Source organism: Gymnoscopelus braueri, assembly GCF_963280865.1.
Source record: "Gymnoscopelus braueri genome assembly, chromosome: 17".
In the NCBI taxonomy this organism is placed as follows: Eukaryota; Metazoa; Chordata; class Actinopteri; order Myctophiformes; family Myctophidae; genus Gymnoscopelus; species Gymnoscopelus braueri.
In genome coordinates, this window is record NC_137617.1 from 14,735,514 (window position 1) to 14,762,029 (window position 26,516).

At 41.4% G+C, this 26,516-nt stretch overlaps 1 protein-coding gene across 1 annotated transcript in view; it reads left to right on the forward strand.

The window, feature by feature from the left end:
* The window catches only part of ryr2a (ryanodine receptor 2a (cardiac)), a gene marked incomplete at its 5' end in the record, with an annotated part of 269,110 nt that overhangs the window by 71,494 nt on the left and 171,100 nt on the right, over positions 1-26,516 (forward strand). The window contains 6 exons of the mRNA XM_080455627.1: positions 1,625-1,744; positions 2,526-2,630; positions 14,934-14,954; positions 18,046-18,060; positions 21,320-21,394; positions 22,020-22,098. Coding sequence (XP_080311753.1) covers positions 1,625-1,744; positions 2,526-2,630; positions 14,934-14,954; positions 18,046-18,060; positions 21,320-21,394; positions 22,020-22,098 — 415 coding nt within the window. The remainder of the gene's footprint in view (positions 1-1,624; positions 1,745-2,525; positions 2,631-14,933; positions 14,955-18,045; positions 18,061-21,319; positions 21,395-22,019; positions 22,099-26,516) is intronic.

Below are 26,516 nucleotides of genomic sequence, written 5' to 3' on the forward strand. Positions count from 1 at the left end.
CTCTCTCTCTCTCTCTCTCTCTCTCTCTCTCTCTCTCTCTCTCTCTCTCTCTCTCTCTCTCTCTCTCTCTCTCTGTTACTCACTCATTTTGTACTTTTTTTGGGCGGTAGGGGTGCCGATGGCCTAGTGGTTAAGGCGCATTACACTTAAGCTCTAATGCAGCATGACAGCGAGTTACGGGATCAAATCCCGAGCCCGATGGCCTTTTCTGCGTGTCATTCCCTGTCTCTCTCTCCCTATTTCCTGTCACTCTTCACTACTACTAGGCAGAAAAGCCCCCAAGAAGTATGGGCATCAGATACAGTATAGTCACAAGTTAGTCTTCTTGGAAAGTCTACTTTGTAATGAACATAGTTACTTTGTACCCTTAGTGTTCCTCTCAGAGCCCTGTAACCAGCCTCATAGAACTTTTTTGAAGTGAAGCCAGTTCATCTGCTGCCTCTTAAACTTTTATCTCCAGCCTTATGCTAGACTCTAATGGCCTCTTTAAAACATGACAGAGCTGCTCATCTTCACGCAATGCAATTGCAGTCCTAGTGATTTAGTCTCCGTTGACAAATAGATTAGCAAACCCCGTAGAGAATCGTAGAACTCAAGTGTCTGTGCGTGTGTGTGTGTCTGTGGCTTATGATGAGCTATGTTGCCTCATATGGTGCATATTTTGGCGTGTCGTGTGCATTTTCTGTGAATCTCTCTCAATCAATCAATCGCCCAGTCTTTATCATGCAATCTTTATTAGTCACATCACATCAAGTAGAAGCGGGTGAAATTCTTATTTGTGCAGGCTCATCAACGTTGCAGTTAAAAAAGAAATAACAGAATTAGAATGTGGAATAGGAAAAGAAGGGGAAACACATGAGTGCATGAAAAAAGAACGCATTCTTACTCACGCTTGGTCAACCACGTACCTTTCACGTACGATTCACGATTAACGAAGATAGGATAATGATTTACTCTTCTCTGCCTTTTGTAGTAAGCTCACAAGCTTGAGCTTGTAGATCGGCTATTTTCGGTTATTAGTTATTTTAAAATGAATGAGTATTTGAAGTGGTCAAACTAGCAATAGAATACATGTTTAGAAGCATCTTCCATAAACATGAATGGTCTCAGAAATGTCATGAAACAAAAGATTAAAGCCTCAAATCTGTGATTTCTTCAACTGGTTGGCAGTCTGTAGAACAGCAGCAACATAGCAGCGCAACACATTGTGAGCTTGTAGATCTGCTATTTTGAAAAGATTTCTATGTATTTTGTACATTTGGAAACTTGTCAAATGGGAAATTCTGCATAATGTGTACTTTACACTTTTGGTACTTTAAGTACATTTTGATACCAATACCTTTGTACTTTTACTCAAGTACATTTTTAATTCCAAACTTTTACTTGTAACAGAGTGTTTCTACATTGCAGTATTGATACTTTTACTTAAGTAAAAAAATGTAGTACTTTTTCCACCACTGTTTATTCCATGCGTTAAAGGGGTATCCAGTGCGTTGACCGGGCACGCAAGGGGGTCTTGACCAGGTGTCAGTATGTGATGTTGGGAGTGAGAAAGAACCAGAGGCATTCATTACTGTACGTTCTGATGGACTGATGGACATTGTCATGTTTCTGTCGTCTACAGGAAGATGAAGTGGTCCTGCAGTGTTCGGCCACCGTCCAGAAGGAGCAACAGAAACTGTGCTTGGCTGCCGAAGGCTTTGGGAACAGACTCTGCTTTCTGGAATCCACCTCCAACTCCAAGGTATGGCGGCGGACATTTAAAAAGAAAAAAACGTAAACAAACACTTTCAACCTGGCGTTCCTATTTTGGGTATGTCATTGTAGGCAAGATTATTTGAACGTTTTCAGAAATAGCTAAAATAGCAGATCGCTACACGTTTTGAGCTTTTAGATCAGCTATTTTATGCTTTGGCTATTGAAAAACAGCTGATCTACGTGCTCACAACATGTTGCATCACGATGCATGTGAGCTTGTAAATCTTCTATTTTCAAAAAGAACAAAAGATTTTGGGACGCCACCCAGCAAGCACAATGACGTCATGATGACGTTATGATGACGCCCGGTCATCACCCCGGTGACGTTCAGGACTAGGCCAGATCACAGCCCATATGGGGATGATCTTTACGTCATTTACAGGACGTCATCACCGGGACATCATATGGACATTTTGGGTGATGAGAAATGTGTTTAGATGACGTCCTGGAGGTGACGTTTTTGTGGTCAGGATTAATTTTGGTTGAAATCAGGTGATATTCTGGGCCAGATCTGACTTGTCTTGGTTTGACTTGATCTAGCCCCAATCGAGACGTCACTGATTGGTCCGGGTCCTGACTGTGCTTGCTGGGCAGGGTGAAAGTTGTTAGCGGTATATCCAATACATTCTGAACTGGCCATTTTTTCTATTGTTTTGTTTTTGTGTGTTTGCGTTTCAGAGTGTGCCTCCAGACCCGTCCATCCATTGCACTGGTGGAGCAAGTCCCTGTCAGTCATACTATTTTATTTTTGTGTGTTTGTGTTTCAGAATGTGCCTCCAGACCTGTCCATCTGCACCTTTGTGCTGGAGCAGTCCCTGTCAGTGCGGGCTCTACAAGAGATGCTGGCAAACACTGAGGAGAAGGCCGAAGGGGTGAGGATAAACACACGCACACACATAGGCCTACACATGTATGCACACTCTCATATCTGGCCCCTATCATCTACAGTACCTTTGAAATAACCATTGCATAGTATAGTATGTACAAGAGATGGACCATGGACTCATTGCAGTATCTTCTAATGCAGGTTTCCTGTATTTGAGGAGACATAGGACATGCACTCAAATACACCCAATCTCGCTCTAACTCACACACACACACACACACACACACACACACACACACACGCACTACCTTGAACACAAAGTTCAAGGTAGCCTTTTGAAACCAGGCACACCTGGTAGTATCTTATCTTCCTATCTATAATCAAATCTTCCACTATTTTAAATCTGTGTCCTTTGGGGAAGGAACCAACATGTGCAACATGTGTACCTATATTCAAGTAAGTGGCAGTATGTAATAAGGGTTAGATGTTCAGGTGGGCAAAAGTCAGCAGAACTTGTTTCCTGATATAGTCTAATTGAAAGAATTGTTTGGGCACAGCCCCTCTGCTCAACCAGAAGACTTGTCCCGTAGGCTGTGAAATATTAGTTTCGGACAAAAGAGCATTCAATTGCTGATGGTTGAGTCCATTGGCTCTAATAAAATTAGAGGGAGATTTTGGGGGAGATGGCGGCTGGCTGCTGCTAGTGAAGTGATGCATCATTCATGGTGTGTGAATTTGCCCCTCCAAGTTAAATAAACACTTCAACACAGGATTGTGTGTGCCAGCCTTGCCTCCTGTTAAGCGTTTGACTGGAAACAGAGGATGAATATTCTTATGAATATAGCAGTGTGTTCATTATTTGCCTCTGTGTCCTGTGCATGATGTGTACGGGACTTTGCAATATAGCAGCTAGTCTTTATAGCCATGCTGTGTATAGTATAGGACTAACAGAGTGCTTTAGCCTGGGGGAGCGTGTGCTAGTACTGCATCACACTCAGAGAGAGAGAGTGCTAGAGTTGAGGGCACACATTTAACCAAATGGACCCTTTTGGTTACATTTGCTAAATATAGGCATACTGTATTATTTAATATTACAATGCTTTTTGTTAGGACTGTTCACATCTTATCACAGGAGGTATCGTTTGTGGTACAAAACAGTTATCAGTTTTAGTATTATGGTTCATTTAAAAATGGTTAGTTTTATGGTGGCTGTCTGTATTACAAATCATTTGTTTTGTCTTACCTTCCCTTCCTAAAGCTTAAAGATCAACCCAAATTGCTAAATAAATAATTATTTTAGACAGCCTTTTATTTTACCAGTATGTGACATTGAGATTTTCCACGCTATAGCCAAGAATGGAAGCAGGGGTTACAAAATCACAAAACTGCACCATCTAGTAATGTTTGCTTCTGATGCGGTTACAACTTGTGTTAAGTTTCATAATGGAATCTCAGGGTCCCACACTTAGGGCCTGGTAAGACCAAGGACAGTCTGCCAACACTACTGGCCCCTAGACTACTTAATTTAAGACATCTAAACATCATACAGTACTTGAAAGTAGGTGGTGAACCCTTGGATTAGACAGTTTAGCATATCTCAGAACCATTTTAAATCATCTCTACATCCAAATATGTTCTCGATTTGACTGAAATACAAACAAGAGACTATTCCAAAAGGCTTCACATATTTATAAGCCTTGACTGTATTACATAATGACTCATAATGGTTGAACTATACTCAAGATTTGTACAAGCAATTGTTGTTGGCCCAATAGTACGTCGTGAGTTTCAACAGTATGTATATTATTGAAACCTAAAGTTGCACGACATTGGTTTGAGACTTTTTTAACCTAAAACTTTGCCCCCCCTCCCATGTTTGATAAAAGTTAGCCACCCTTGCCATTGTACCATGAGCTCTCCTCACGCTCAGTCACACCATCAGATACCAATTCACTCTTTGATCCGACACGCATACAAATACATTTGACTGAAGTTATGAGATTTCAAAGGTTTTGATACGAAACATGTTTATTTATATTTCACCTTACAACCAGGATTCTTTTTGGGTGCATGGAACACAAAACAATATATTCTATTAACTGCATACTGTAAGTAGTTGAATTTCAATTGTAGCACAAGGCACACATGTTCAACTACAAACTAGACACTACTGAGCTTACGAACAAAATCTTCCTCGCTATGTACAAAACCTTTAATACTACACTTTGGTCTCCACATTTTACTTTGAAGAACGTGTTTCATGTGAACTCAGCCTCCCTCAACTTTACAATTTCTTTACTCAAATCATTCTCCATCTTTGTGATGGTCCTGAGGCGGTTTTCCATAGAGCCTGCGTTCCAGCCTTTGTCAAACGCAGGCCTAATCCACCAGGGGTTTGGGAGGGTGCAAATGGCTGATGAATTCCGGATGAGATGGAAATGATCACTGGAACTTAAGAAACACTCAAGATCTTGACTTTTCTTCTCAAGTTCTGCGATGTGCTTTTCTAGATCGTTTTTCTGCCCCATGGCATCTTGCTCAGCTGCCTTATGCCAGAGCTCAAACGACTCATTCATCTCCGATTGGGTTCTCTCCACGACCATCCTCAGAGTGGAAAACACTTCACGGTGGCGTTCCATTCTCGCCTTCACCTTCATCTTCTCGCGTGCTTCCCTGCATCTCACACCCATGAGCTTCTTTTTCCGATCCTGGATCATCCCCTGGACCCTTGCACTCACTTGCTTGGCCTCAGCCTTCCTCACAAGCCCCTCCATTTCAGTGGACACCGTGTCATGTCCTTTGTGGTCCAGTTCGGCACATAACTCACAGATGCACACGCGGTCTGTCTTGCAGAACAGCCGCAGAACCTTGCTGTGTTTCTGACACACTCTGTCCTCAGGGTTCTTCACAGGGAGTATAAGAGTGTGTTTCTTGAGAGAGGCGACCCGTTCATGAGGCCCCAGGTGAGCCTTGCAGTATGAAACCAGACACACGAGGCAGGAGTAGACAGCCTTCCTTTTGCTTCCAACACACACATCACATGGCACCTCCCCTGCTTTAACCACCTCCTTTCTGTCAGACGCGAGGCCTGGTTTCCCCTTCAACTGGTCAACCATTTCAGCAAGGACTGTGTTAACCTTCAGCGTAGGCCAGCTCCTATAGCCCTGTGTACACAATGGGCATCTGAAGTTCTTGTCTTTTGCCCAGCAGTGAGTGATGCACGCCTGGCAGAAGGTGTGGCCACATGGGATGGTCACAGGTTTGGTGAAGATATCCAGACACACGGCACAGCAGAGCTGCTCCTTCAACAGCATTTTGGAAGAGGACATCTGGGAGGGAGGGAGGGAGAGAGAAGGATGTAAAGTTGTGTGCAAGAATAAAAGCTTTACATGACAAAACTGACAGAAACTTTAATTGATGCTGCTTCAAAAACAATGGCCACACACAGTGTGGATGGCATTTTCCACTCCTCATCCAGTTTTAAAGGAGTAGTTCACCCAAAAATGACTTATTTTCTATCAATTGCACACCCCATGAAGTCTTGAATTCATGGATTTTTTTTTTTATGCATTCCTGAGCCAATCATTTGATGACCGGGTGTATTTCCGGTAGGAGACACAAAGACAGCGGCGGACTGGCCATTTGGCGTACCGGGCAAATCACCAGGCATATATTTTCGCTCCCGTTTTAGGATTATTACGGTCATTTCCAGGTCGCGCAGCCCAATTATTAGTTACGTTAATGTTTGGGCTGGGATGCTTTCCAGCAGGGGCCTCAGTGCGGCTGCAGAGTTCATGTGCAGGACTGGTCTGAAACAGTGAAACTCCCCCCCCCCCCTTGAAAAAAAAGGGCTGAATTTCGGTCCCAGTCCGGCCCTGCACAAAGAGTCTACTTTGTGTCTCCTACCGGATACATTAGCATCTTTCCGTCGGTCATCAAATTATTGGCTTAGGAATGTGACAAAAACAAATCCATGAATTCAAGGCTTCATGGGGTGTGCAACTGATAGAAAATAAGTCATTTTTTGGGTGAACTACTCCTTTAAATCCAGACTGACCCCCCCCCCCACACTTACACACAGTGTGGAAGGAATTTTCCACACCTCATCCAGTTTTAACTCCAGACAGACACACACACACAAGTTTAACTCCAGACTGACACCCCCCCCCCATACCACAACCAAACCTTATCAAGCCATGCCAACTTCAACTGAACCCTCTTCCTTGCACAAAGTGTGTCCACACTGTCTACAGTCATGCTTGTGTCCTGCAGGGTAATTTATTTTATGCATGGTGCATCTCAAGACAAGTCTCTCAAACAATTAGCTCAAGTTATAATTTAAAAAAAATAATGGATGAGTGAAAGTGAAGAACTCAAACAATGCAAATCAGTGGTATAAAACAGCTCACTCACAATGCATTCTCAAACACAGGGTTATCACAAAAAAACTAGCACCAAACCCTTTTCTTTCTGGCACAATTTCTACCGATTGGTCCATTGCACCTTACCTTTACAAAGCAATGCAATCCTCAGACAATTGTTGTGTGCTTAAGATGTGAATTCATGTCCTGCTTCAAGTTCCTTCTCAGTTTAGCAAGCAGACTTTGTGGGAAGGTGGATGGATTATTTAAGTAGTCACACCTGGCCTGAGTCAAACTGGACTCAGAGCTAGGTGTGACTACACACCTGTTGTGCAGCAAGTTAATCAATGCAGACAGGATAAATGAGTCATCACCACAAGGGAGACAGCCTCTGTTATGACAGGGTGGGTATATAATGTATCTTGAATGTTTGTGATGACTTGGACGCATAGCTCTGAGTCCAAGGCCACGTTTAGATGAAGACGCTCTCTAGTGAAAACGTCAAAGTGTCGTTGCATTCTCACTTTTTATTTTGCGTTTAGATGGTGACGCACCACTGATTGAAAACGATGTAGTTGCATGCCATACCATGCCAAGTGGCTAGGTGGCGGTGACGTGTCTTCTCGCTATCAGAACTGTTTGTTTGGTTGCCATGTCCACTTATTATAAGCGACTTTGGGCTTGTTTCTAAAGTGTGGTTGCTTATTTGGACTTGTTTCCTAATGTTGTTTAAACCAGTGGTTCTTAAACATCTTCATGTCAAATGATGTATTTGTCCACAAACCCCCCACTTCTGAAAATATTTTGTGTCAGGGACCCCCCATACAAGATTTGTGTTAAAATTGTTAAAAATGTTTCAAAAATGTTCCAGAATGACCTCTTTTTATTTTCTCTTTTTTTCTTCTTTTTTGAAAATAGCAGATCTACAAGCTCACAACGCATCGTGATGTGACGCGTTGTGAGCTTGTAGATCTGCTATTTTAAAATAGCCGTAGCCTAGACACTTCATTTGAGTTTTCATAGACTTGGTTGCTTATTTCTCTCGCAGAGTCTGGCAACACTAGTAAACACTGACCGTCTGCTCTCCAACACCATCTTGCCCCTTTACATAGACACACACGACCGGAAGCGGAAGGCCTACAAATCCACGCCCACTTTTGACACAGCGCCGCTATTCGGGGTCCGTTAGAACGATGAACTGCATCTCTATGAGAGGCATTGTAAAATACCGTCATTTCACTGGTTAACTACTGAGGCTGTAGCGATTTTTTTTGTGTTCTAATAATCTGTTCCATTTGTTTAATTTATCCTTTTTAATTTCCCATATCTTTCATCTCGATATACTACCCACAATATACTATAATATACTCCCATCAGTATGTCAAAATCGCTAGCATCGGAGATCCAGAGTTTAAGTGGTCGCATGGTATATACGTCACGGACGCATCCCTTGAGGTTTTCAATACCCAGAAAACTGGCGAAAGTGGCCGTTTTCAATATGTTTTGGTCATTATCTCTGGAACAGAAGGTCCAATCTGCTCAGTTCAAAGCTTGTTGGATGTGTGACTTTGAGGACATTAAGCACGCAATGACATTTTTGGGTTATTTGTTTTTTTTAGGGGAGGCGAGATCTTAGTTGGGCAGGCTACCGCCTGTCCTGCCTCTACAGTGGGTACGCCACTGGTCGGCGCTCGGCGCTCGAAAAGACAGTGATGTCACTGAAATGCGACAACTTGTCTGTCTGCTGTCTACCCTTTGCTGTGTTAACATTATGGGTAACTCGTTAAAGTGTCAAATTAAATGTGAAACACATCAACTATTAAGAAAACAAGAAGATATGTTGACAAAGACACTCCATACATTTGGAAACATATTTTTATTTAAATCAATATCGTCTTCAGTTAATGCAGGATGGTTTTAAAAGTAGGCTAACTCTCATATCCTCTCATAGGGATTGCATTGGCAGCTGCAGTTCATCGTTCTAACGGACCTCGAGTAGCGGCGCTGTCTCAAAAGTGGGCGTGGATTTGTACTGGAAGTAGGGGTGGGACGATATGAAAATTTCATATCACGATAGTTGTGGCCAAAAATATGACGATATACGATATTATCACGATATTAGCGCATCGCTTATAAAATTCTTAAAATGCTAGAAAAACATTGAAATCACTTGACCTGTCATTTCTGTTAAAGAACATTTATTATCTTGTCACTCAGGGCAATTTGTAAACATCCAATACTGGAGGTAGAGAAAGACAATGTAAACATAAGTAATCTGAACTTATCAAGAATCATTCACAATAAGTTATTTATTTTATCATTCAGAAGTAATCAAAGATGATATCTCTACATACAGTGGTGTAAAAGTACATTAAGTACTAAGTACATTTACTCAAGTACTGTATCTTATTTAATTTTTTTATTGTATTTAATCTTTTTTCATTTTCCAAAAAAATATTAAAAATAAATGAAAAAAGTTATCGAAAAAACGCGGCCCCTCGCGTATTAGGAGGGCAGGGTGAGTCACCAGAATCAAGGACGGATGTTTTTGATGAATCTAGCATGTTAAAAATGGAGTTTGAAGTTATAATGGGTTTGTATAGGAAGGGGGCGTGTCTGATAAAATGAATATTAAATATCTAAATACTGAATCAAGCAACTTAAAAACGGTCTGGGGGGCTCACAAAAGCCTGAGTAGACGATAAAATGACCAAAAGTTGTTTTGAAAGTGAAATATCCCTTAAAGTACACTTTTGAGGATTTTTTACTTTACTGGAGTATTTCCCATTTCCAATAAATTTCTCTTACTTCTACTCCAATACATCTCAGAGGCAAATATTGTACTTTTCCTCCACTACAATGATTTGACAACTTTAGTTACTAATTACTTTGCTGATTTAGATCACAAAACCTACATGAACCACTCACTGCAGCCCTATGCATTTTGGCCATTTGAAGATAGCCGATCTACAAGCTCACAATGTGAGCTTGTAGATCGGCTATTTTCAAACATTTTTTTTTAATAGATTTGATGCCAATACTTTTGCACTTTTATTCAAGTACATTTTGATTACCAGACTTTTACTAGTATTTCTACATTGCAGTATTGATACTTTTATTTAAGTAAAAAATGTGAGTACTTTCTCCACCAGTCACCACTGGCTATATAAATATCAATCTGACAATGTAAAGTTAAAACGGAAAACGGAAAATAATGACTTTATATTTGGTTGCGCGCCGTGTGTGACGCATCAAAAAGAGCCAATCTACAAGCTCACGAACGCGTCAGATCATGAGTTTGTAGGTCGGCTAATTTTTGCTGCACAACACGGTCGTTCAACTCAGCATATTCACAAACGGCTTATTTTTCGCTTTAACTTGAATTCCACGCTGTAATATGGATGAGGCTTGACAACAACTAGCCTGGGATCCTAACCTCGAATCACCAGGCTTTCCAGCACGGGGGAATCCGTTCGTTCGGTGGATGTGAAGTTGTGAGAAGAAAAAAAAGTCAGCCGAATGGAGCGAATCAGTCTGGGTTACAGGCTAGACATTAGACAACAACTTGATATAAACGTGACTTAGTTTACTAAAGATCAGCAGCTCAACATATTGGCAATAAAGCTGGGTACAACGCGCGTTCTCGACGGCACTGCCGTATATTCTCTATCTCAGCTACGGACACCTTCGTACTAGTGCGTAGCACAACAAGCTAGTAGACTACAAGGGACAGTGAGGCCAGTGCACTGACTTGCAGTCTCGCTGCGACGCTGCCTATTACATTACACCCGCCTTCTTTGGAACTGTATCCGGTGCAATCCACACACATATATATGCATGCTCACAGCTGTTTCCGTTCTTTGATTCTCTCTAGGCCGGATATGCAACCTGGCAAAGCAAATGGACACCAACATCTTTTTTGGTCGAACTTTTTTTTTTTTTTCGCGATAATTACAGTACCTGCGATACAGTTATCGTGGACGTTTTTTATCGCGATATACGATAATATCGTATATCGTCCCATCCCTACTGGAAGGAGGTTTCACTTTATTGCGTTTTCAACCCCGGATAACACCGTTGCTGTCTAAACGGACGGCACATCTGATACTTTATTTTGCCGTTTTCTGTAGAGACCGTCCTCGTGTAAACGGCACCAAGACTTAAGTTGACCGCAGGGGCAGGTTATCAATACAGCCCTTTATCCCCTTCTGAAGGCGTTTGCAAAGCACATCAGAGCCCCCAGGTGTATGTCCCACATTTGGAAACCAGCCCTTCCATTTGTTTAACGTCCCCTCCCTTCTCTGGACTGGAGGACCTTGTTCTCTTTGGTGGTAGTGGTCTCCTCTCCTCCACGGTCTCGGTTTGCTCTGACATTTGTAAAGTTAACTTAACTAATAATGTGTCTGTGTTGGTCTTCTAATGAAGAGACAAGCAAAACAAATCCCCCCTCTGCTCTGTATGTGTCTGTCTTGTCTTGTCACCATAAGAAGAATCTTTTGTCTGCAGTGCACTCATTTCCCAGTACAGAGGCAAATTCTGTACCCTAAAAATATATTATATTATAGATATAGACTGCTTAACACTTTCACACTTCATGTACAATTGATATTTCTATATTTCAAATAGACAACAGGGTACTGTATGTTATCACCTTAGTATCACAGTGTCATTCTTTTAGACTTTATGCATACTGTATCTAATGCAACTGCAATTCAGGGAAAGCTTATAAAAATTATCCTTTGACACCTGGAGTAAACTTGTGATGAGATAAACTTGAAACTTGATAGGCTTATCAATACTTTGTTGTAGTTTTCAGCTGAAAATGCGTCCTTGTTGAAGTGAAAATCAAGCATTTCTGTTTGATTTCACCGGATATTAATAGGTATATATGAGTTACAAGGTATTAAGGTTTATCATTATCATCAGGAGAATGCAGTAGAATCTTCCCAAAGGGGAAGCTGACTAAATCCATATTAGCATTCCACAGTAATACATTATTCTCTGTTACATTAACAACTGTGAGAGTACTGCAGTATGTGAACGTCATCGAAAGAGGTTTTCTTGGGCTCAGGTAAGAGGTGTTGGCAAGAAAGAGAGAGGGAGAGAGCCTATTGTATTTCACCCATACAGTAACCCAGCCAATGCTGGCCTGAGCACACTGACGTGTCACAAGGAAGAGACGCATTGTCAGTGCAATAACCGGCCAAGATTATACTGTGTGTGTCTGTGTGTGTGTGTGTGTGTGTGTGAGAGAGGGAGAGAGAGGGAGAGGGAGAGAGAGAGAGACGTATATACTGTATATATATCTGGCAGCAGGTGGTGCGTCATTTGGACTGGACACACTGTGACAGATCTGCTGGACGGCATGTGCACTGGACTGAATGTATTTATTAAATCATCATCCAGCCATTACATGACTGCCAGACACTTGAGAGAAATTACAGAGTAGCCTGTTTGTTGCCACACACACACACACACACGCATGCATGCACGCACGCATGCATGCACGCACAGAGGGACGATGGCTACAGTGTAAGAGACTGGCTTTAAGCTACAGTATGGAGTATTTCTTATTATTATAGAAATTATTATATATTACTGCCTTTAAACCAGTTTTGTTTTTCTTCTTTTCAGACTTACACCAATGCAATAACAGCTGTTAACCAGTGCCAATATTCTAGGTCACAAAATAAGGGGTTTGAATGCCAGTTCATCTGAACTAGCATTTTGTCTAATTTAAAAATGTATAACAATTCTATTCTGCTTCTTTTTTTCCCCTTAATTTAAAATTGTCATTGTATACATAAGTATGAATAGTACTAATTAAGAGTATTTGTATAGGGGAAATGTACCATGCATGCTATACTGAGGCAGTTGTACTACAATATTTTACATGATAGTCTGACTTAGACACCTTTCCCTCTGAGAAGAAATAGCACTTTTCCTTTGATTTTATTAATACAGTATCAGTATTACATTTAGTTTTTCATTGGCGTTGCCATAGGCCAATTTGTATGTACATATGTATGTCTCTTCCCTCTAAAGTAGACCAACCCCAGCTCATGTCACTATGTGTATGACATCACGAAACAGAACCACCTTTGAAGAGAACTTGATAAGAGATTGAAAGTTGGGTCATACTGCAGTAACCCCCCCGCCCCCACACACACACAGACATTTTTAGTTACACCAATAATGTTCTTGAGAAGCACTTTTGTTGTTATAGGTAAGGTATTTATAAGAAGATCACTATTTCCATTTGGCCAAATGAGGTGTACTGTAGACCATCACCACACTAGGACATGCACACAAGCAGCCAGCCTAGATAGAGCAGCTTCACCACAAAATACCAATTTGTGATTTGTGCAGCTTTTTTTCACAGGAAGGCCACTTTATTATTATTATCATTATTATTATTACAATTATTATTTATTATTATTATTATATTTTTTAATGTATTGTTTTATTTTTTACTGATCATACACACTGTTCAGATCATGTATTGCAATACATGCATCTGTGTTCATCCAGCCAAGGGTCTGCAAGGCTTCAGAGTCATAGGAATGGAGTTACCAGCATCAGCTTAGCGTGTTAACATTTTACAGACAGACATGGGCAGCACAAATTGGAGGAGAAGTAATTCCAAACATCAGATTTGATTATTTTAGGTGTGTTGGTTGCTACTCTGGTCGTTACAGGACGACTTCACCCATTTTCATCTTCATATTATTGGTCCTCACTCATGCTGATGTTAAAAAAAATCTGACCCTCAGAGGAGGGCTGTGGACAGTTCAACAACCCGCCTACCAGTGACATCATCGTTAGGCAGGTTTTTATTTTCAAACAAGATTTTTTATTTTATGTTTTATTAACGTGAGAACAATGCCTTCCATTATAGCTTGCCAACTTTCCAGGAATAGAAAACCTGCAGTTAGCTTATCGATGATATCACTGGTAGGTGGGTTTCTGAACGGTCCACAGACCTCCTCTGAGACACAGACTGAGTAGACAAAAAATGTACCATATTATCATGAGCATTAGTGAGGACCAGTTATATGAAGATGGTTGAAAATGGGTGAAGTCGTCCTTTAATGAGGGGCAATGAAAGCACGGCACACTTTAGATGACTTTGTAACGTTGTTCTGAAATAGTCGCAGTGTATATTATATCGGTAAAATGTAGCATCATAGCAAGAGCTGGTCAGTTTTTGTGCAAATAAAATTAACTGTTCCCAGTTTTGGAGCTATATCATATCAGTTCTATTCCTATGGCTGCTTGTCCTTGTGTGTGAGAACCACCCTCCCTCACTATCCTTTCCACCTGCCCAGAAGAGTCAAATAAATAACGTTTGTTAGTCTGAGAACATTTAATGAGCCTGACGTCCTTTAGCAGTGTGTGAAGTCTGCGTTATGCTGATTTATGTTTCGTCGTATGATGCTGCCGCTCGCCGCAAATAGCCGATCGTCAAGCTCACAATGCATTGCTTTACGACGCTTGGTGATCTGCTGTTTTCGGCGCCACTCCATCATGCGACGGAGTATAAATTAATCTGTACGCTGATTTGGGCAGATTTGGGTTCAGACTCTTATTTGACCACATTAGCAATGGAGAAAACGGCAGCGTACAGTGACATTTTGAACTGTAGGTTTCTTCACTGCTTCGACTAAATATATTCCAGTAATACAAAATAGCCAATTAGCCATTGGTGTCGGTGCAATTTCCATTGATAGGCAATTTTGAATACTATTTTTGGTCTTTGTCTAGTCAATAGATGAAAGCTAAAAAACAACAACACACAACATAACCTCTTTCCTTCCTTCCAATAAAGCATGACTTTATCAGTTTCCTCTTTTCATTTTACAGTTCTAGTTCTATCTAATGGAATAGATGTTATTTTTGTTTAGTTTTTTGTTTGTTTGCTTGTTATTTTGTTCTTCATAGAACGATTAAGGCAACTTAATTTCTCCTCCTTTCTCATTTCCACACAGCATGTAGATGTGGAAACATGGGTAGGTGTTCCTTTCTCCTCCACGTCTGTCATTGGCATTATGATCGCCATCTCAATGTTTATTATTGTAGTCATACTGACATAAGCATCACGTGGGCATTATCACCGCAAGTCTCTTTGTCTTTGTGTTTTCTGTGGCTACACTGCGCCTTCGGACAGCCATATATGCTAAAATTTACAACACATGAGTTAGCTTGTCGTAGTGATTTCAATGTCAATGTCAATTTTTGGAGCACTGATTAGATGGGATAATATCTTTTAAGCCTGTTGAGTCATGCTGTAGCAATAAGCAAAATTCCATGTAGAGCTTTTGATTCAAGTATTGCATTCTTTCAAAATACAGTCTTCTTTGAAAGTATTGTATTCTTTCAAAATACAGTCTTCTTTGAAAGTTCCCTTGAATGGGACGAAAGATGTACTAAAAGAGCATTAAAAAGACCCCTGAAACATTCGGCATGTTGTGGAGGGATTCAGAAGGTTTGTTTCACTGGCCTTCAGATTATGGTTCATAAATAACCGTTCATGGTTCTGTCCATAATCTGAAGCCAGACAAAAGGGGAATCCTGCCACATAAATCCCAAATATGTTTGTCTTAATTGACGAAGCAGGTGTGAATACTTGTTGTAGTCAGTAACCACCATTGGCTGACACTTAAAAATAGTTTGGCAGAGCTTATTGAGATGATAAGCATGAGAGGTATTTATTTTGAATAAACAAATATTGTTTTACATTTATTTTTACTTTGTTTAAGTTTTTTTAAGCTTCTGGTGTGGTAAATCTTACAGGTTTCATTGTAGGCTCCATTAAAGGAAAATATCACCGGTTTTCAACCTAAATCCCATTTTTCTGATGTGAGGAGATCAATAATAGGCCTGCCCTGTAGTGAGGAGAAAAAAAAGAATAATGATCCTATGTCTTCTGTGTATTTCTTGGTTATTTCTTTGAGAAACAGTGACGTCAAACCTGTCAATTCATGTCATCAAGCGCACGGAATGTACTGTACACCCGATGATGTGTAACGATGCATTTGATGTCATTGTTAAGCAGAGAAATACACAGGAGACGATGACATACAGTAGGGTATTATTGATCTCCTCACATCAGAACCAAGGGATCTAGGTTGAAAATCAGCTAAGAAGAAATATACCCTTTCCAAGGAAAGGAAAGGGATCAGCTTCAACTTCACAGTCTTATGTTATATTTAGAAGTCCTATTAGTCTTGTTGAATGCAATCCTGTCAACTTCCCCACACAGGGTTCTAGGTTTCAACACACAGCACATTAACAACTTCATAATCAGTACCATGTCTCCCTACAGTATTTTCCGTCTTACAGATCTTTACAATGCTTTTGAATCATGCCATTCTCTGTTATAGATTGCTCAATTCAAGCTGTGCCTTGGCTGGTAAATTCTTTGTCGGATACAGCCCAGTGCATTCAATGACACACAGTGTCATGGTGTAAATGATGATGCAGCGCTACACTAATGCAGTGATGCTGTGCTACACCGAAGTGTCTTTATGGACGCAATTCGCCTGCAAGCTACAATAATGTGTGGTGTGTGTGTGTGTGTGTGTGTGTGTGTGTGTGTGTGTGTGTGTGTGTGTGTGTGTGTGTGTGTGTGTGCGCGTGTGCGTCCGTGCGTGCGTGCGTGCGTGCGTGCGTGCGTGCGTGCGTGCGTGCGTGCGTGCGTGCGTGCGTGCGTGCGTGTGTGCTTGTATATTCCTATACTTGTGAGGAATCGAAATGTCCCCACAAGTATATATAGTATAATTTGAGAAATAGCGCGCGCGTGCTTGTGTGTCCATGCTGTGTGTGCATTGAACAGTATGTTGGGCTCCACGCAGTCAGCTGTAGTGTTGTCCTTTGTTGTGGTTTGTTTGTGTGTCAGTGCTCTTATTGTTAGCATTCTATTTGTCCTCATCAGTTTGTGTGGATATTCCCAATTTGGGTGTTCCCAGTCAAACATCTTTTCTCTGTTGAATGCAATGTAATGTACGTGACTGTGCAGTCACAGTTGTCCTATATGGTGCAATGGTTCTCAAACTTCTGCATGTCAGGGGTCTCCCCTTAACTCTGACAGTACACAAATGGAACCAAATGAACCCGTCAGGGTTCATTTGGTTCCATTTGTATACTGTCAGAGTTACAGACTTCTAAGGGTAAATTTTAGAGCCCAGCTCAAGGAATCCTGAGAGTCCCTGGACCGCACTTTGAGAACCACTGCTATAGTGCATGGTTAACATACAAACCCACCCGGAAGCTAGACTCCATTTGTACGCCGAACTAACACTCGGATTTTTTGCTATGAATATGGAAATGATTCTGTTTGAAGTCTCACTGCCTGCAAAAACAGTGTTTTTCTGTGTAACAGCAGTCCTTACTCCTTACAATCTCGTCCCAGGCATACACAGTGGTACAATCCCCGAAGACTGTACTAATGGAACCAAATGGATCCGTACAGGTGCATCGGGTTCCATTTTGTACACTCTATCTGAGTGTGCAAACACTATAGATTTTACTAAGTAGTTAATAATCTATTGTGAGTCAATACATGTTACTCTTATATTGTCTGGGGAAAATAACATGAACGTATATTAGGCCTGCAACTATTGATTATTCTATCAATTACTTTTTTACACTTTTTTAAAAGGTTTTTTGATTTAAAAAAAAATGTTGACATTTTCTATATACAGGTTTATCAACAAATAGCATTGTGACACGTTGTGATCTGCTATTTTCATTAAATCGATTAAATTGATTAGTTCAATCAACAGTTGCACCCCGAATGTATATTTACCAATTTTTAAGGGTTCGTTTCCCTTTCTGCAAGCTGCGAAATAATAATGCGGTCTGGTGTTGTCTTTTAAATGTAGTAAGTCAATTAAAAGGCAACTGTTCAGCAACCTGCAATAAATCATGCAATATATTTCCATCCATCCATCTGTACTATAAATGTAACCAATAAGGAGTTGTTGTTGTTTTTTTCAATAAAAAAAAGTAATTGTAATATGGGATATTAATTGCATTGATATTGTATATTTCTGTTCGTATTAATTCATTGTTCTATTTATCTTTCTGCATCTCCAACAGAAATTCATGATGAAGGTAAGTGTATTTTATTTTATTTTATTTTCTCCCTCTCTCTCTCTCTCTCTCTCCCCCCCCCCTTTCTATCCACTTTGTTTCTCTTTCTGGTGTCTCAAATACTGAGCTGTCTCCTCTTCTTACCAATGCTCCACTACTATTCCTGCTGCTATGTTCTGCATATATAACATGTGACTCATCTGTCCGCTCCCGCCTACATGCATTTGATCTCATTTGTTTAGCACAGAGAGCGGGCTATAGGAACACTATACTCCCCCCCCCCCCCTCCTCTCTCTCATTTCTCAATTTGTCTCAATTCTTTTTTTTTAAAATCCCCACCAGATTGAAAGTGGTTAAGTAACTGAGTAGTGAAACAAAATCCTTAAAGTGTCATTTTTCCAGCTCATGTCCATCTCTCTGCATCATCTCTCCTGGTGGATGGGGTTTGAAAAGTGTGAGGGAAAAATAGAGCGGAGATGACAGAGAGAGGTTTACAGCTGAAAGGCAAATATTTGGATTTAGTATTTGGGAGAAGGAAAGCATATCTGAGCCCCCAGAAGATATTATTATGAAAGGAGGGTAGTATTAAACACTTATTCCCAATGTCAACCTCGGTGACAATGTTTATAATGAGAGATAAGGGAGTATATAGCCTGGTGGTGGATGAGGAGAGAATTGGGCCTGTGTCTCTCAGATGAAAGACACTATGCTGTGACAACGGAGCAGGTCTGCTGAGCTCCACTGAGTCTAATAATGAGACTCTCTATGATGGGATAGAGCCACAGGGCCATGATGGGATGTGGCTGCTGTTACGTAAACGCTGCTGTCGCCGGGCGGAATCCTCGTATATGTCCAAAACCTTTCCTCCTTATTATTGTAAAAAAAAAAAAAAAAAAAAAAGTTAAATAGTGAAAATAGCCGATCTACAAGCTCGATGCGAGGCGTTGTGAACTTGTAGATCTGCTATTTTCTCTACTTTTGTGCGACACTCTTATGTGATGAAGTAGAGCATCGAATTACGGAAAAACATAAAAAGTTGAAATATGGAGATACAAGGTTTCTGCTCCCCGACAGCAACAATAACCAAGTCTCTCCTCTCCTCTCCTATCCTCTCCTCTCCTCTAATAGACTACCACCCCCCTGATTGAATGGTTGTGTGTGAATCAAGTGGTTCTGATTTTCCAACGCGCTCTCGACAGAGAATGCATTAGGAGTTTTGTAAATTTTTCCCACATGTCCTCACAATATACAGGATAGGATTCACATTAACCACTCAAACCTTACATACGTCAGTTGATGGTCCCCCAGGGGTCTGTACTTGGTATTCTCCTTATTTCCGTCACTACCAAATCTCTCTGCTATTATGACATGCCCAGAATAGGGATAATAGATTCGTATTTCGGAACACGTTAAACACATTAAACTGCAGAAGCAAAGGGTTAACATGCTGGTCCGTCCACTACCGGTAAACGAGTATTCTGTTTTTTGTTTTGATGTCTTTCATCTTATCAATCGTGACATTATTTTGCCAGAAATGACTGCGTTCCATGAAATAATTGCATCCGCGAAGTGCCTGCAAGTCTCGCTCTCTCCCCCTATCTCTCTCTCTCTCTCTCACACACACACACACACACACACACACACACACACACACACACACACACACATGCACACATGCACACATGCACACACACACTCACTCTGTGCCTCACTCTATCTTTCTCTCTCTCTCTCTCTATGTCCACGCTGTCCAAAGTATTATTATTTTTCAGTTTGCACTGGGCAAAATGTGAGTGAAATGTTCTCCCTCTCTCGGCTATACTAAATCTGGCGATAGGGCCCCGTTAATGTACAGTATTCGGGCACAGACGCTAATCTACGACCCGACTTCCTGACAAAATCTCTCTGTGCGCAGGTTTTTAACCATGTATAAAACCTAGCGTCCCTATTCTGGTGCAAACATTCGGTGAAAGTAGAAGTTGTGAACCCGTAGAGCTATTTTCTGAGAAGAGATTTGGTGTAGAGGGAATAAAAAGGGGTGGACCAAGTATAGAGCCCAGGAGAACCCCAGTCAACTAAGTACATACTGTAGGGTTTAAGACAGTGGTTCTCAAAAATGTGTTAATACAGCATCACAATAATTTTAACCACTTTATCCATATTCTATACATACAAAAATATCAGATATACAAGCTCACAGCGTGTCATTTCGTGCTGCGCTGCGAGACATTTTTAGAAATTGTTTGGAAGATTTTTAATTATCTTTGTGTGTTTTTTTTTAACACAAATCTTCTCTTCTTGGGGTCCCTGGCACAAGACATTTTCAGATGGGCGTCTGCGGTCAAATATATATCAATTTGGGGGCCCTTGGCAGGAAAACATTTGAGAACCACTGGTTTAAGTGGTTAAGGACCAGTAGAATAGAATAGTCCCTGTTTTTACCTTGGTTAAGCAGTCCGGCTGTGGAGCTGACAGGTGTCGCAACGTTAATGTAATTGAAGCGCTTGGATCAGGAGCGCTCAGGATAGATGTGTCCCAGTTGTTAGCCAGGCTAACAAATCTAGATGTAGCGTTAATTGATGGGACTAATGTGGATGAATCGCCGTGACTTTGTGGGCTAGCGTGTGTTTGTTAGACCCTGGTAAAGGTCCCATTCTGCCTGTCACATCGTATTACTCCATCCATTTAGCATGGAGCCAGCGCACAAAAAGACTGTAGTTTTTTCTAATCGGCTAACAAAACTGTGGAGGATGTTTAATATGCATGTTAGTGTGTGCGTGTGCACACATGCACACACACACACACACACACACACACACACACACACACACACACACACACACACACACACACACACACACACACACACACACACACACACACACACACACACACACACACACACACACACATACACCCATGCACACATAAACTGTTCTGGGGGTGCAGCAGTGCAGCAAGATTTGTACAAGATGCGTCCTCTGCAGTGGTCAGCTCAGTATTGAATGACTCCATTTGCAACCTTGCATGTTGCACAGTAAAATACTCAGTGTTCATTTAACTCCAAAAAGAACACTAGGGATTTCACTGTGCACTGCGGGATGTTGTTTCTCTCTCTCTTTGTATTATTTTACTGTCAGTCACAATGTTTCTGTGTGTTTCTCCTCTCCTCTCCTCATTCTCATTCTCCCTCTCCCTCTCCCTCTCCCTCTCTCTCTCTCTCTCTCTCTCTCTCTCTCTCTCTCTCTCTCTCTCTCTCTTTCTCTCTCTTTTTTTTCAGACTGCCCAGGGAGGGGGCCATCGCACTTTACTGTACGGCCATGCCGTCTTGTTACGACACTCCTACAGCGGAATGGTCAGTCCAAACGCACACACACACACTCACACGTACTGTACACATGTACACACACGTGCAGGTGCACACATGCTCCGGCCAGATTGATATATGGCCGAGTCGCGCCCCGAAGATAGCCGATCTACAAAGCTCACACATCGGCTAGTTTTGGCGCGCGACAGCAACAGAGTATTAAGACAGTCGCTTCAGCTGAGTGAATGACGGCTGGTTCCTCACTTAGAGTACACAAATTGGCACGGCTAACCGCACGCTTGCTCATTAGCTTTAATTGACAATTGATGCTCTGTTGGCTTTAATTAGAAATGTGTATTGCAAAAATACCATACCATAAATTATAGTGTAACCCCAAAAAATGTAACCTTACAGTATCCATTCAAATATTTTCAGAGCACATCTCTTTGTTTTCTATTTCTAACTTTTTAAATTTAAAGAAATGTTCTTTTGAAACAATAATTTAAAGTTATTTGCAGGAACTAATCGTAAAACAAAAAGTGTTATTTACTCGCGACCCATATAAATGGGTCTGCGACCCACAAATTGGTCCTGCAGTGGTAGGGGAAACACTGATGTAGACGAGCTGGTATTGAACCTGTTTATTGTGTTTATTGTGTGTTCCTCTGTGCAGTACCTGTGCTGTCTGTCTACCTCCCGCTCCTCCACTGACAAACTGGCCTTTGATGTGGGACTGCAGGAAGACACTACAGGTGGGACTTAACCTGGACTTCTTCTTTTACATGGCAGCCATTTGGGGAAAACATTGACGCATCATAGAGAACCTGTGTGAGAAGTCACACATCACTGCCGCTAGAGGCCGTTCTTTTTTTAAATTGAAAATACCATGGGGTCGTCTTAGATCGCATCATATAAGAACTGTGTTCCAAAAATAAACAAATCAACCACTACTTTACTCATAGTTGAAGCATCAACTATATGTACTATATGAAAAAGTGCTAATTTAATTTGTCCAAACACAGACGTTATCAAATGTAACTCAATATCATAAACGACACAGAGTCACATTTATTTTTTTATTTTTGGAGCACAGTTCTTATATAATGTGATCTAAGATTTCCCAATGGGATTTTCAATAGAAAAAATAATTTCGCGATCCAGGGGTAGCGGGAGTGATCAGGACTTTTAGACAGACTATTTTAGACAGCCAGTTCTTTGTAATTAGGGTATACTGTACGTCTGTCATATGAGAGCCTCCATTGTAGGCTGAAGGTGTTTTAGCTCAGCAGGCAGTGATTCTTGAAATTAGAGTCTCCTCAACCACGTGGGCAAAAATAGAAATACAATATGATTCAAAACAGTCATGATGAAGAAAAATTGTTTACATTACTTAAAGTCATACTGTAACTTTTTGTTGACAACTTCTCTAAACATTATCTTATATTAAAATTGGTTTAAGGGATGACCGGCCGGAGGGCGGGCGGGCCGGCGGACCACATCGTCACGTCACTATGACTCAGCCATAACCATATAAGGAGTTCCCAATGCACCTAGACCTATGCCCAAATATGGAGTGTGTTGTCCAACCTCAATGTGTCGTCATGGCATCTGGTGCAAACAAATCAGTCAGCTTTATATATGGGCACAAAAGGTGGCATTCCCATATATGGGCATATACTGATGACATCAGCGATCTCCATATATGGGCATGAAAGGGACATGGACTGACAGATACAGAGATCCCCATATATGGGCATATTGGTCGGATCGGCGGTGCGACGTAGGTGTGAACCGGCCCGAACCTCTAGTTAAATAAAATTTGCATTTGCGAGTGTCTGCCCCGGACACTTGCACCAAAATGACGTAATCACTGGAAATGTATCAGAAATGTATTCATATGTGTATTTTACAGTTGATGAATACCGTTTCTGACAGCTTGTTGTTGCCTTCCGAAATATCATCGGGCACACCCTGCAGCATTCATTTTGAAATTGAGCAGTAGGTTTCGTATGACCGGGACGTCGCCAAAAAGACTCTTTAAAATGAATGTTACACAGTATGACTTTACTAGAATAAAATAAAAAACAAGACATGCTTCCTTGTGAATCTCTGGTGTCATATTGATGACGTCAGTCTTGGCCAAATATGGAGTGCCACAGCCATAGGCTGGACCAGGCCCGGACTCCGGACATTTCCCTCATGGCCTGCAGCCTGTCCATTTTTATTTTATTGTATTGTTGCACTGGCCTATAGCAGAGAACTACCCACACTGTCACAGAAAGAATATGTATGTGTCAATTGTCACGAAGAGTGATGGGTCAAAATGTTAATAATCAAAGTTTTTTTTAGAAGAATCAAGATGATTGTTTTTTTTCACTTTCCCCCGACCCAAGACTTGTGCTGTGCTGTTGTAAACAGCCCCCAGCCCCATTCCCAGAAAGAAAATAGCAAAGGTGGAGCTGAAAGGGGGCGAGACAGAGCTGGCGGCCTTTTTGAAAATGATGGCTGGATTGACGGATGGACTGCCCCCAGCGTGCAGTCAAATAACATGTTTTATAGTTACCTATAGAAGCCACATTTTCACTACATTTGAGATGGTTAGGTTCTGCAACAAAGGGGAGAGAATCATGCCAGAGAAATTCACGGTTATATAAAGTATAGCAGAACGCACGCACGCACGCACACACACACACACACGCACACACACACACACATACACACGCATGCACGCACGCACGCACGAACGCACGCACGCACGCACGCACGCACGCACGCACGCACGCACGCACGCACGCACGCACGCACGCACGCACGCACACACACACACACACACACACACACACACACACACACACACACACACACACACACACACACACAATATATATAGACTATATGAAGAAGCTTTCCTCTTTTTCTATGTTTCCTATGCAAAGGTGGAGATATTACCAGTGCTGGTGCGCTACCAGAGGGAGAGGGAGAGGAACTGGCAGGTACAGAGTCAACAGTATAGGACAAGTAATTGGCATAAGATTGAGTTATTTGCATTAATAAGCATAGCATTTATTTATTAGTAGTAGTAGTAACCACCAGCCTGCAACAAGCTCCAAACCTTTAGCTTCGCCTCGTTAGTATACCATGAGCACCAGTTGAAATCCTGCATGGCTCGTCTTATGTATAGCTGTAATAATAAGCTTGGCACTACTTCTTACTGTCAAAGCTTTATTCCACTAAGTGCTAGTAGATGTGTTAAGTGTTAGTAGATGTGTTAAGTGCTAGTAGATGTGTTAAGTGCTAGTAAACTCCTAAAAAGAAAGTTAGGAAACGCTATTTCGATCGAAGAAGGGAAGGGAAGAAATAATCAACCGAAATTACGTTTCCAAACTTGTTTTGTGGAGTTTTAGATGTGTTAAGTGCTAGTAGATTTTTCTGTGGCTTGCTGTGGTACTGTGCTGTCATGTCTCCAGCCCAAACATAATAGTTATCCCAACCTTGGATTATCAACGGCATATACAGTACATGTATGGGATATGAAAATCGGCGCCCTATAAATGTTAATCAACATTATGTGATTGCTATTTTAAGATGTCAACTATTGAGGCTACTTGAATAGGCAGCCTGGCTGTACTATACGCATTACACAATTGTCCATGTCCAATTCACAGAAATAGCTGCAAATCTGTGACAATGTCCAATGAAACATTTTCTATGCACTCAGTAGGTCTGTGCATAATCGGCCCGATGTGAACACGTATCATAATTGCTTCCATTTTAAACGCTGGTCAAAGGAACTGACCTAAACGGTTTGTCAGTGTGCTTCTGTGGTTGTGTTGTGAATAATGTGCTTGCAGCTGTTTATTTGCTTGTTTTGGTTAAGTCTGTGTTATATCTGAAGTTTTGGTTCACAACTTATACATTTGCTTGTGAATGTTTGTTTGGTGTTTGTTTGGTGTGTGTGTGTGTGTGTGTGTGTGTGTGTGTGTGTGTGTGTGTGTGTGTGTGTGTGTGTGTGTGTGTGTGTGTGTGTGTGTGTGTGCACACGTGCGTGCAGGGTGACCGTGTGGTTTGGGTCAGTGTATGAGTGCCGGCCTGAATAGGCTCTATGCACAGCATACCTATTGTGAAGACATTCACAGGTGTTACTAATGATACTAATGAAGGCTCTGTTCCATTCTGGTCAAACAGAGTCAGGGTGCTGATATTATGCATGTTGACTCACTGGAAACACTCTGCTACACCAGTGGGTCTAAAATTTGGGTCCAGGGACCCTCATGGTTCCTTAAGGGGTTTCCAAGTGGCCCCTTACGGGTGTGTAACTCTGAGAGTGTACAAATGGAACCAAATGGACCCGTAATGATGAGTTATGGGGGTCGTGGGAAATTGAAAAATCTGAGAACCACTGTGCTAGACGAAATGGAACAGAGCCTTCATTAGTATCATTGATAACACCTGTGAAGGAAGTGGCTGCTGTGCATAGAGCCTCTTATTGTGTCATACTGTACTTGTATTTAACATAGTGGCTCAGAGCCTCGGCCTACCTGAAGACCAAAAGTTGAATATCTCCACCTACCAAGGGGGATACCCCTTTAGGCTAGTGGTTAAGATGTTTGGCTTTAGTGTCCTTTCCCGCACAGCGGACCCAGGTTCGAATCTCGGGCACTTGATTGTGTGATGTCTGATGTGACATTCAGAGGTATTCACACATGTGTCCACATTATATAGTGTAGTGTGTACGCACAACTACAGACAGTGGATTCTCTTATTGGATTCTCACTTTGACGACTCTGTCTGTCTAATCTCGCAAACCGCTGCACCGATCATCGCCAACGTTCTTGTGCATGCCAGTAGACTAATATTGTTTACATATTGGGCCTCATTTAGAAATTCTTACTTATTTCAGTGTAGCCCTGCTCCTAAGTAAAGATCGGACAGCCTTGATTTGTGTCCATACACAGGCGTATTAATGATGAATGCCACTTTTTAGCTGTCCACTCGAGACCACACCGCCCATGCATTTTACTGTGTGTTTGTCTAGTGAATTCTGAGTCCCTATGGACTGCTTTTTATCTCCCTCAGCTGCTGCTTTCTCTCTCATTGTTCTGTGTCCTCTGTCTACAAAGACAGACTGTGAGTAATACAAACAAAGCCCAAACTAACCAACAACATGAAG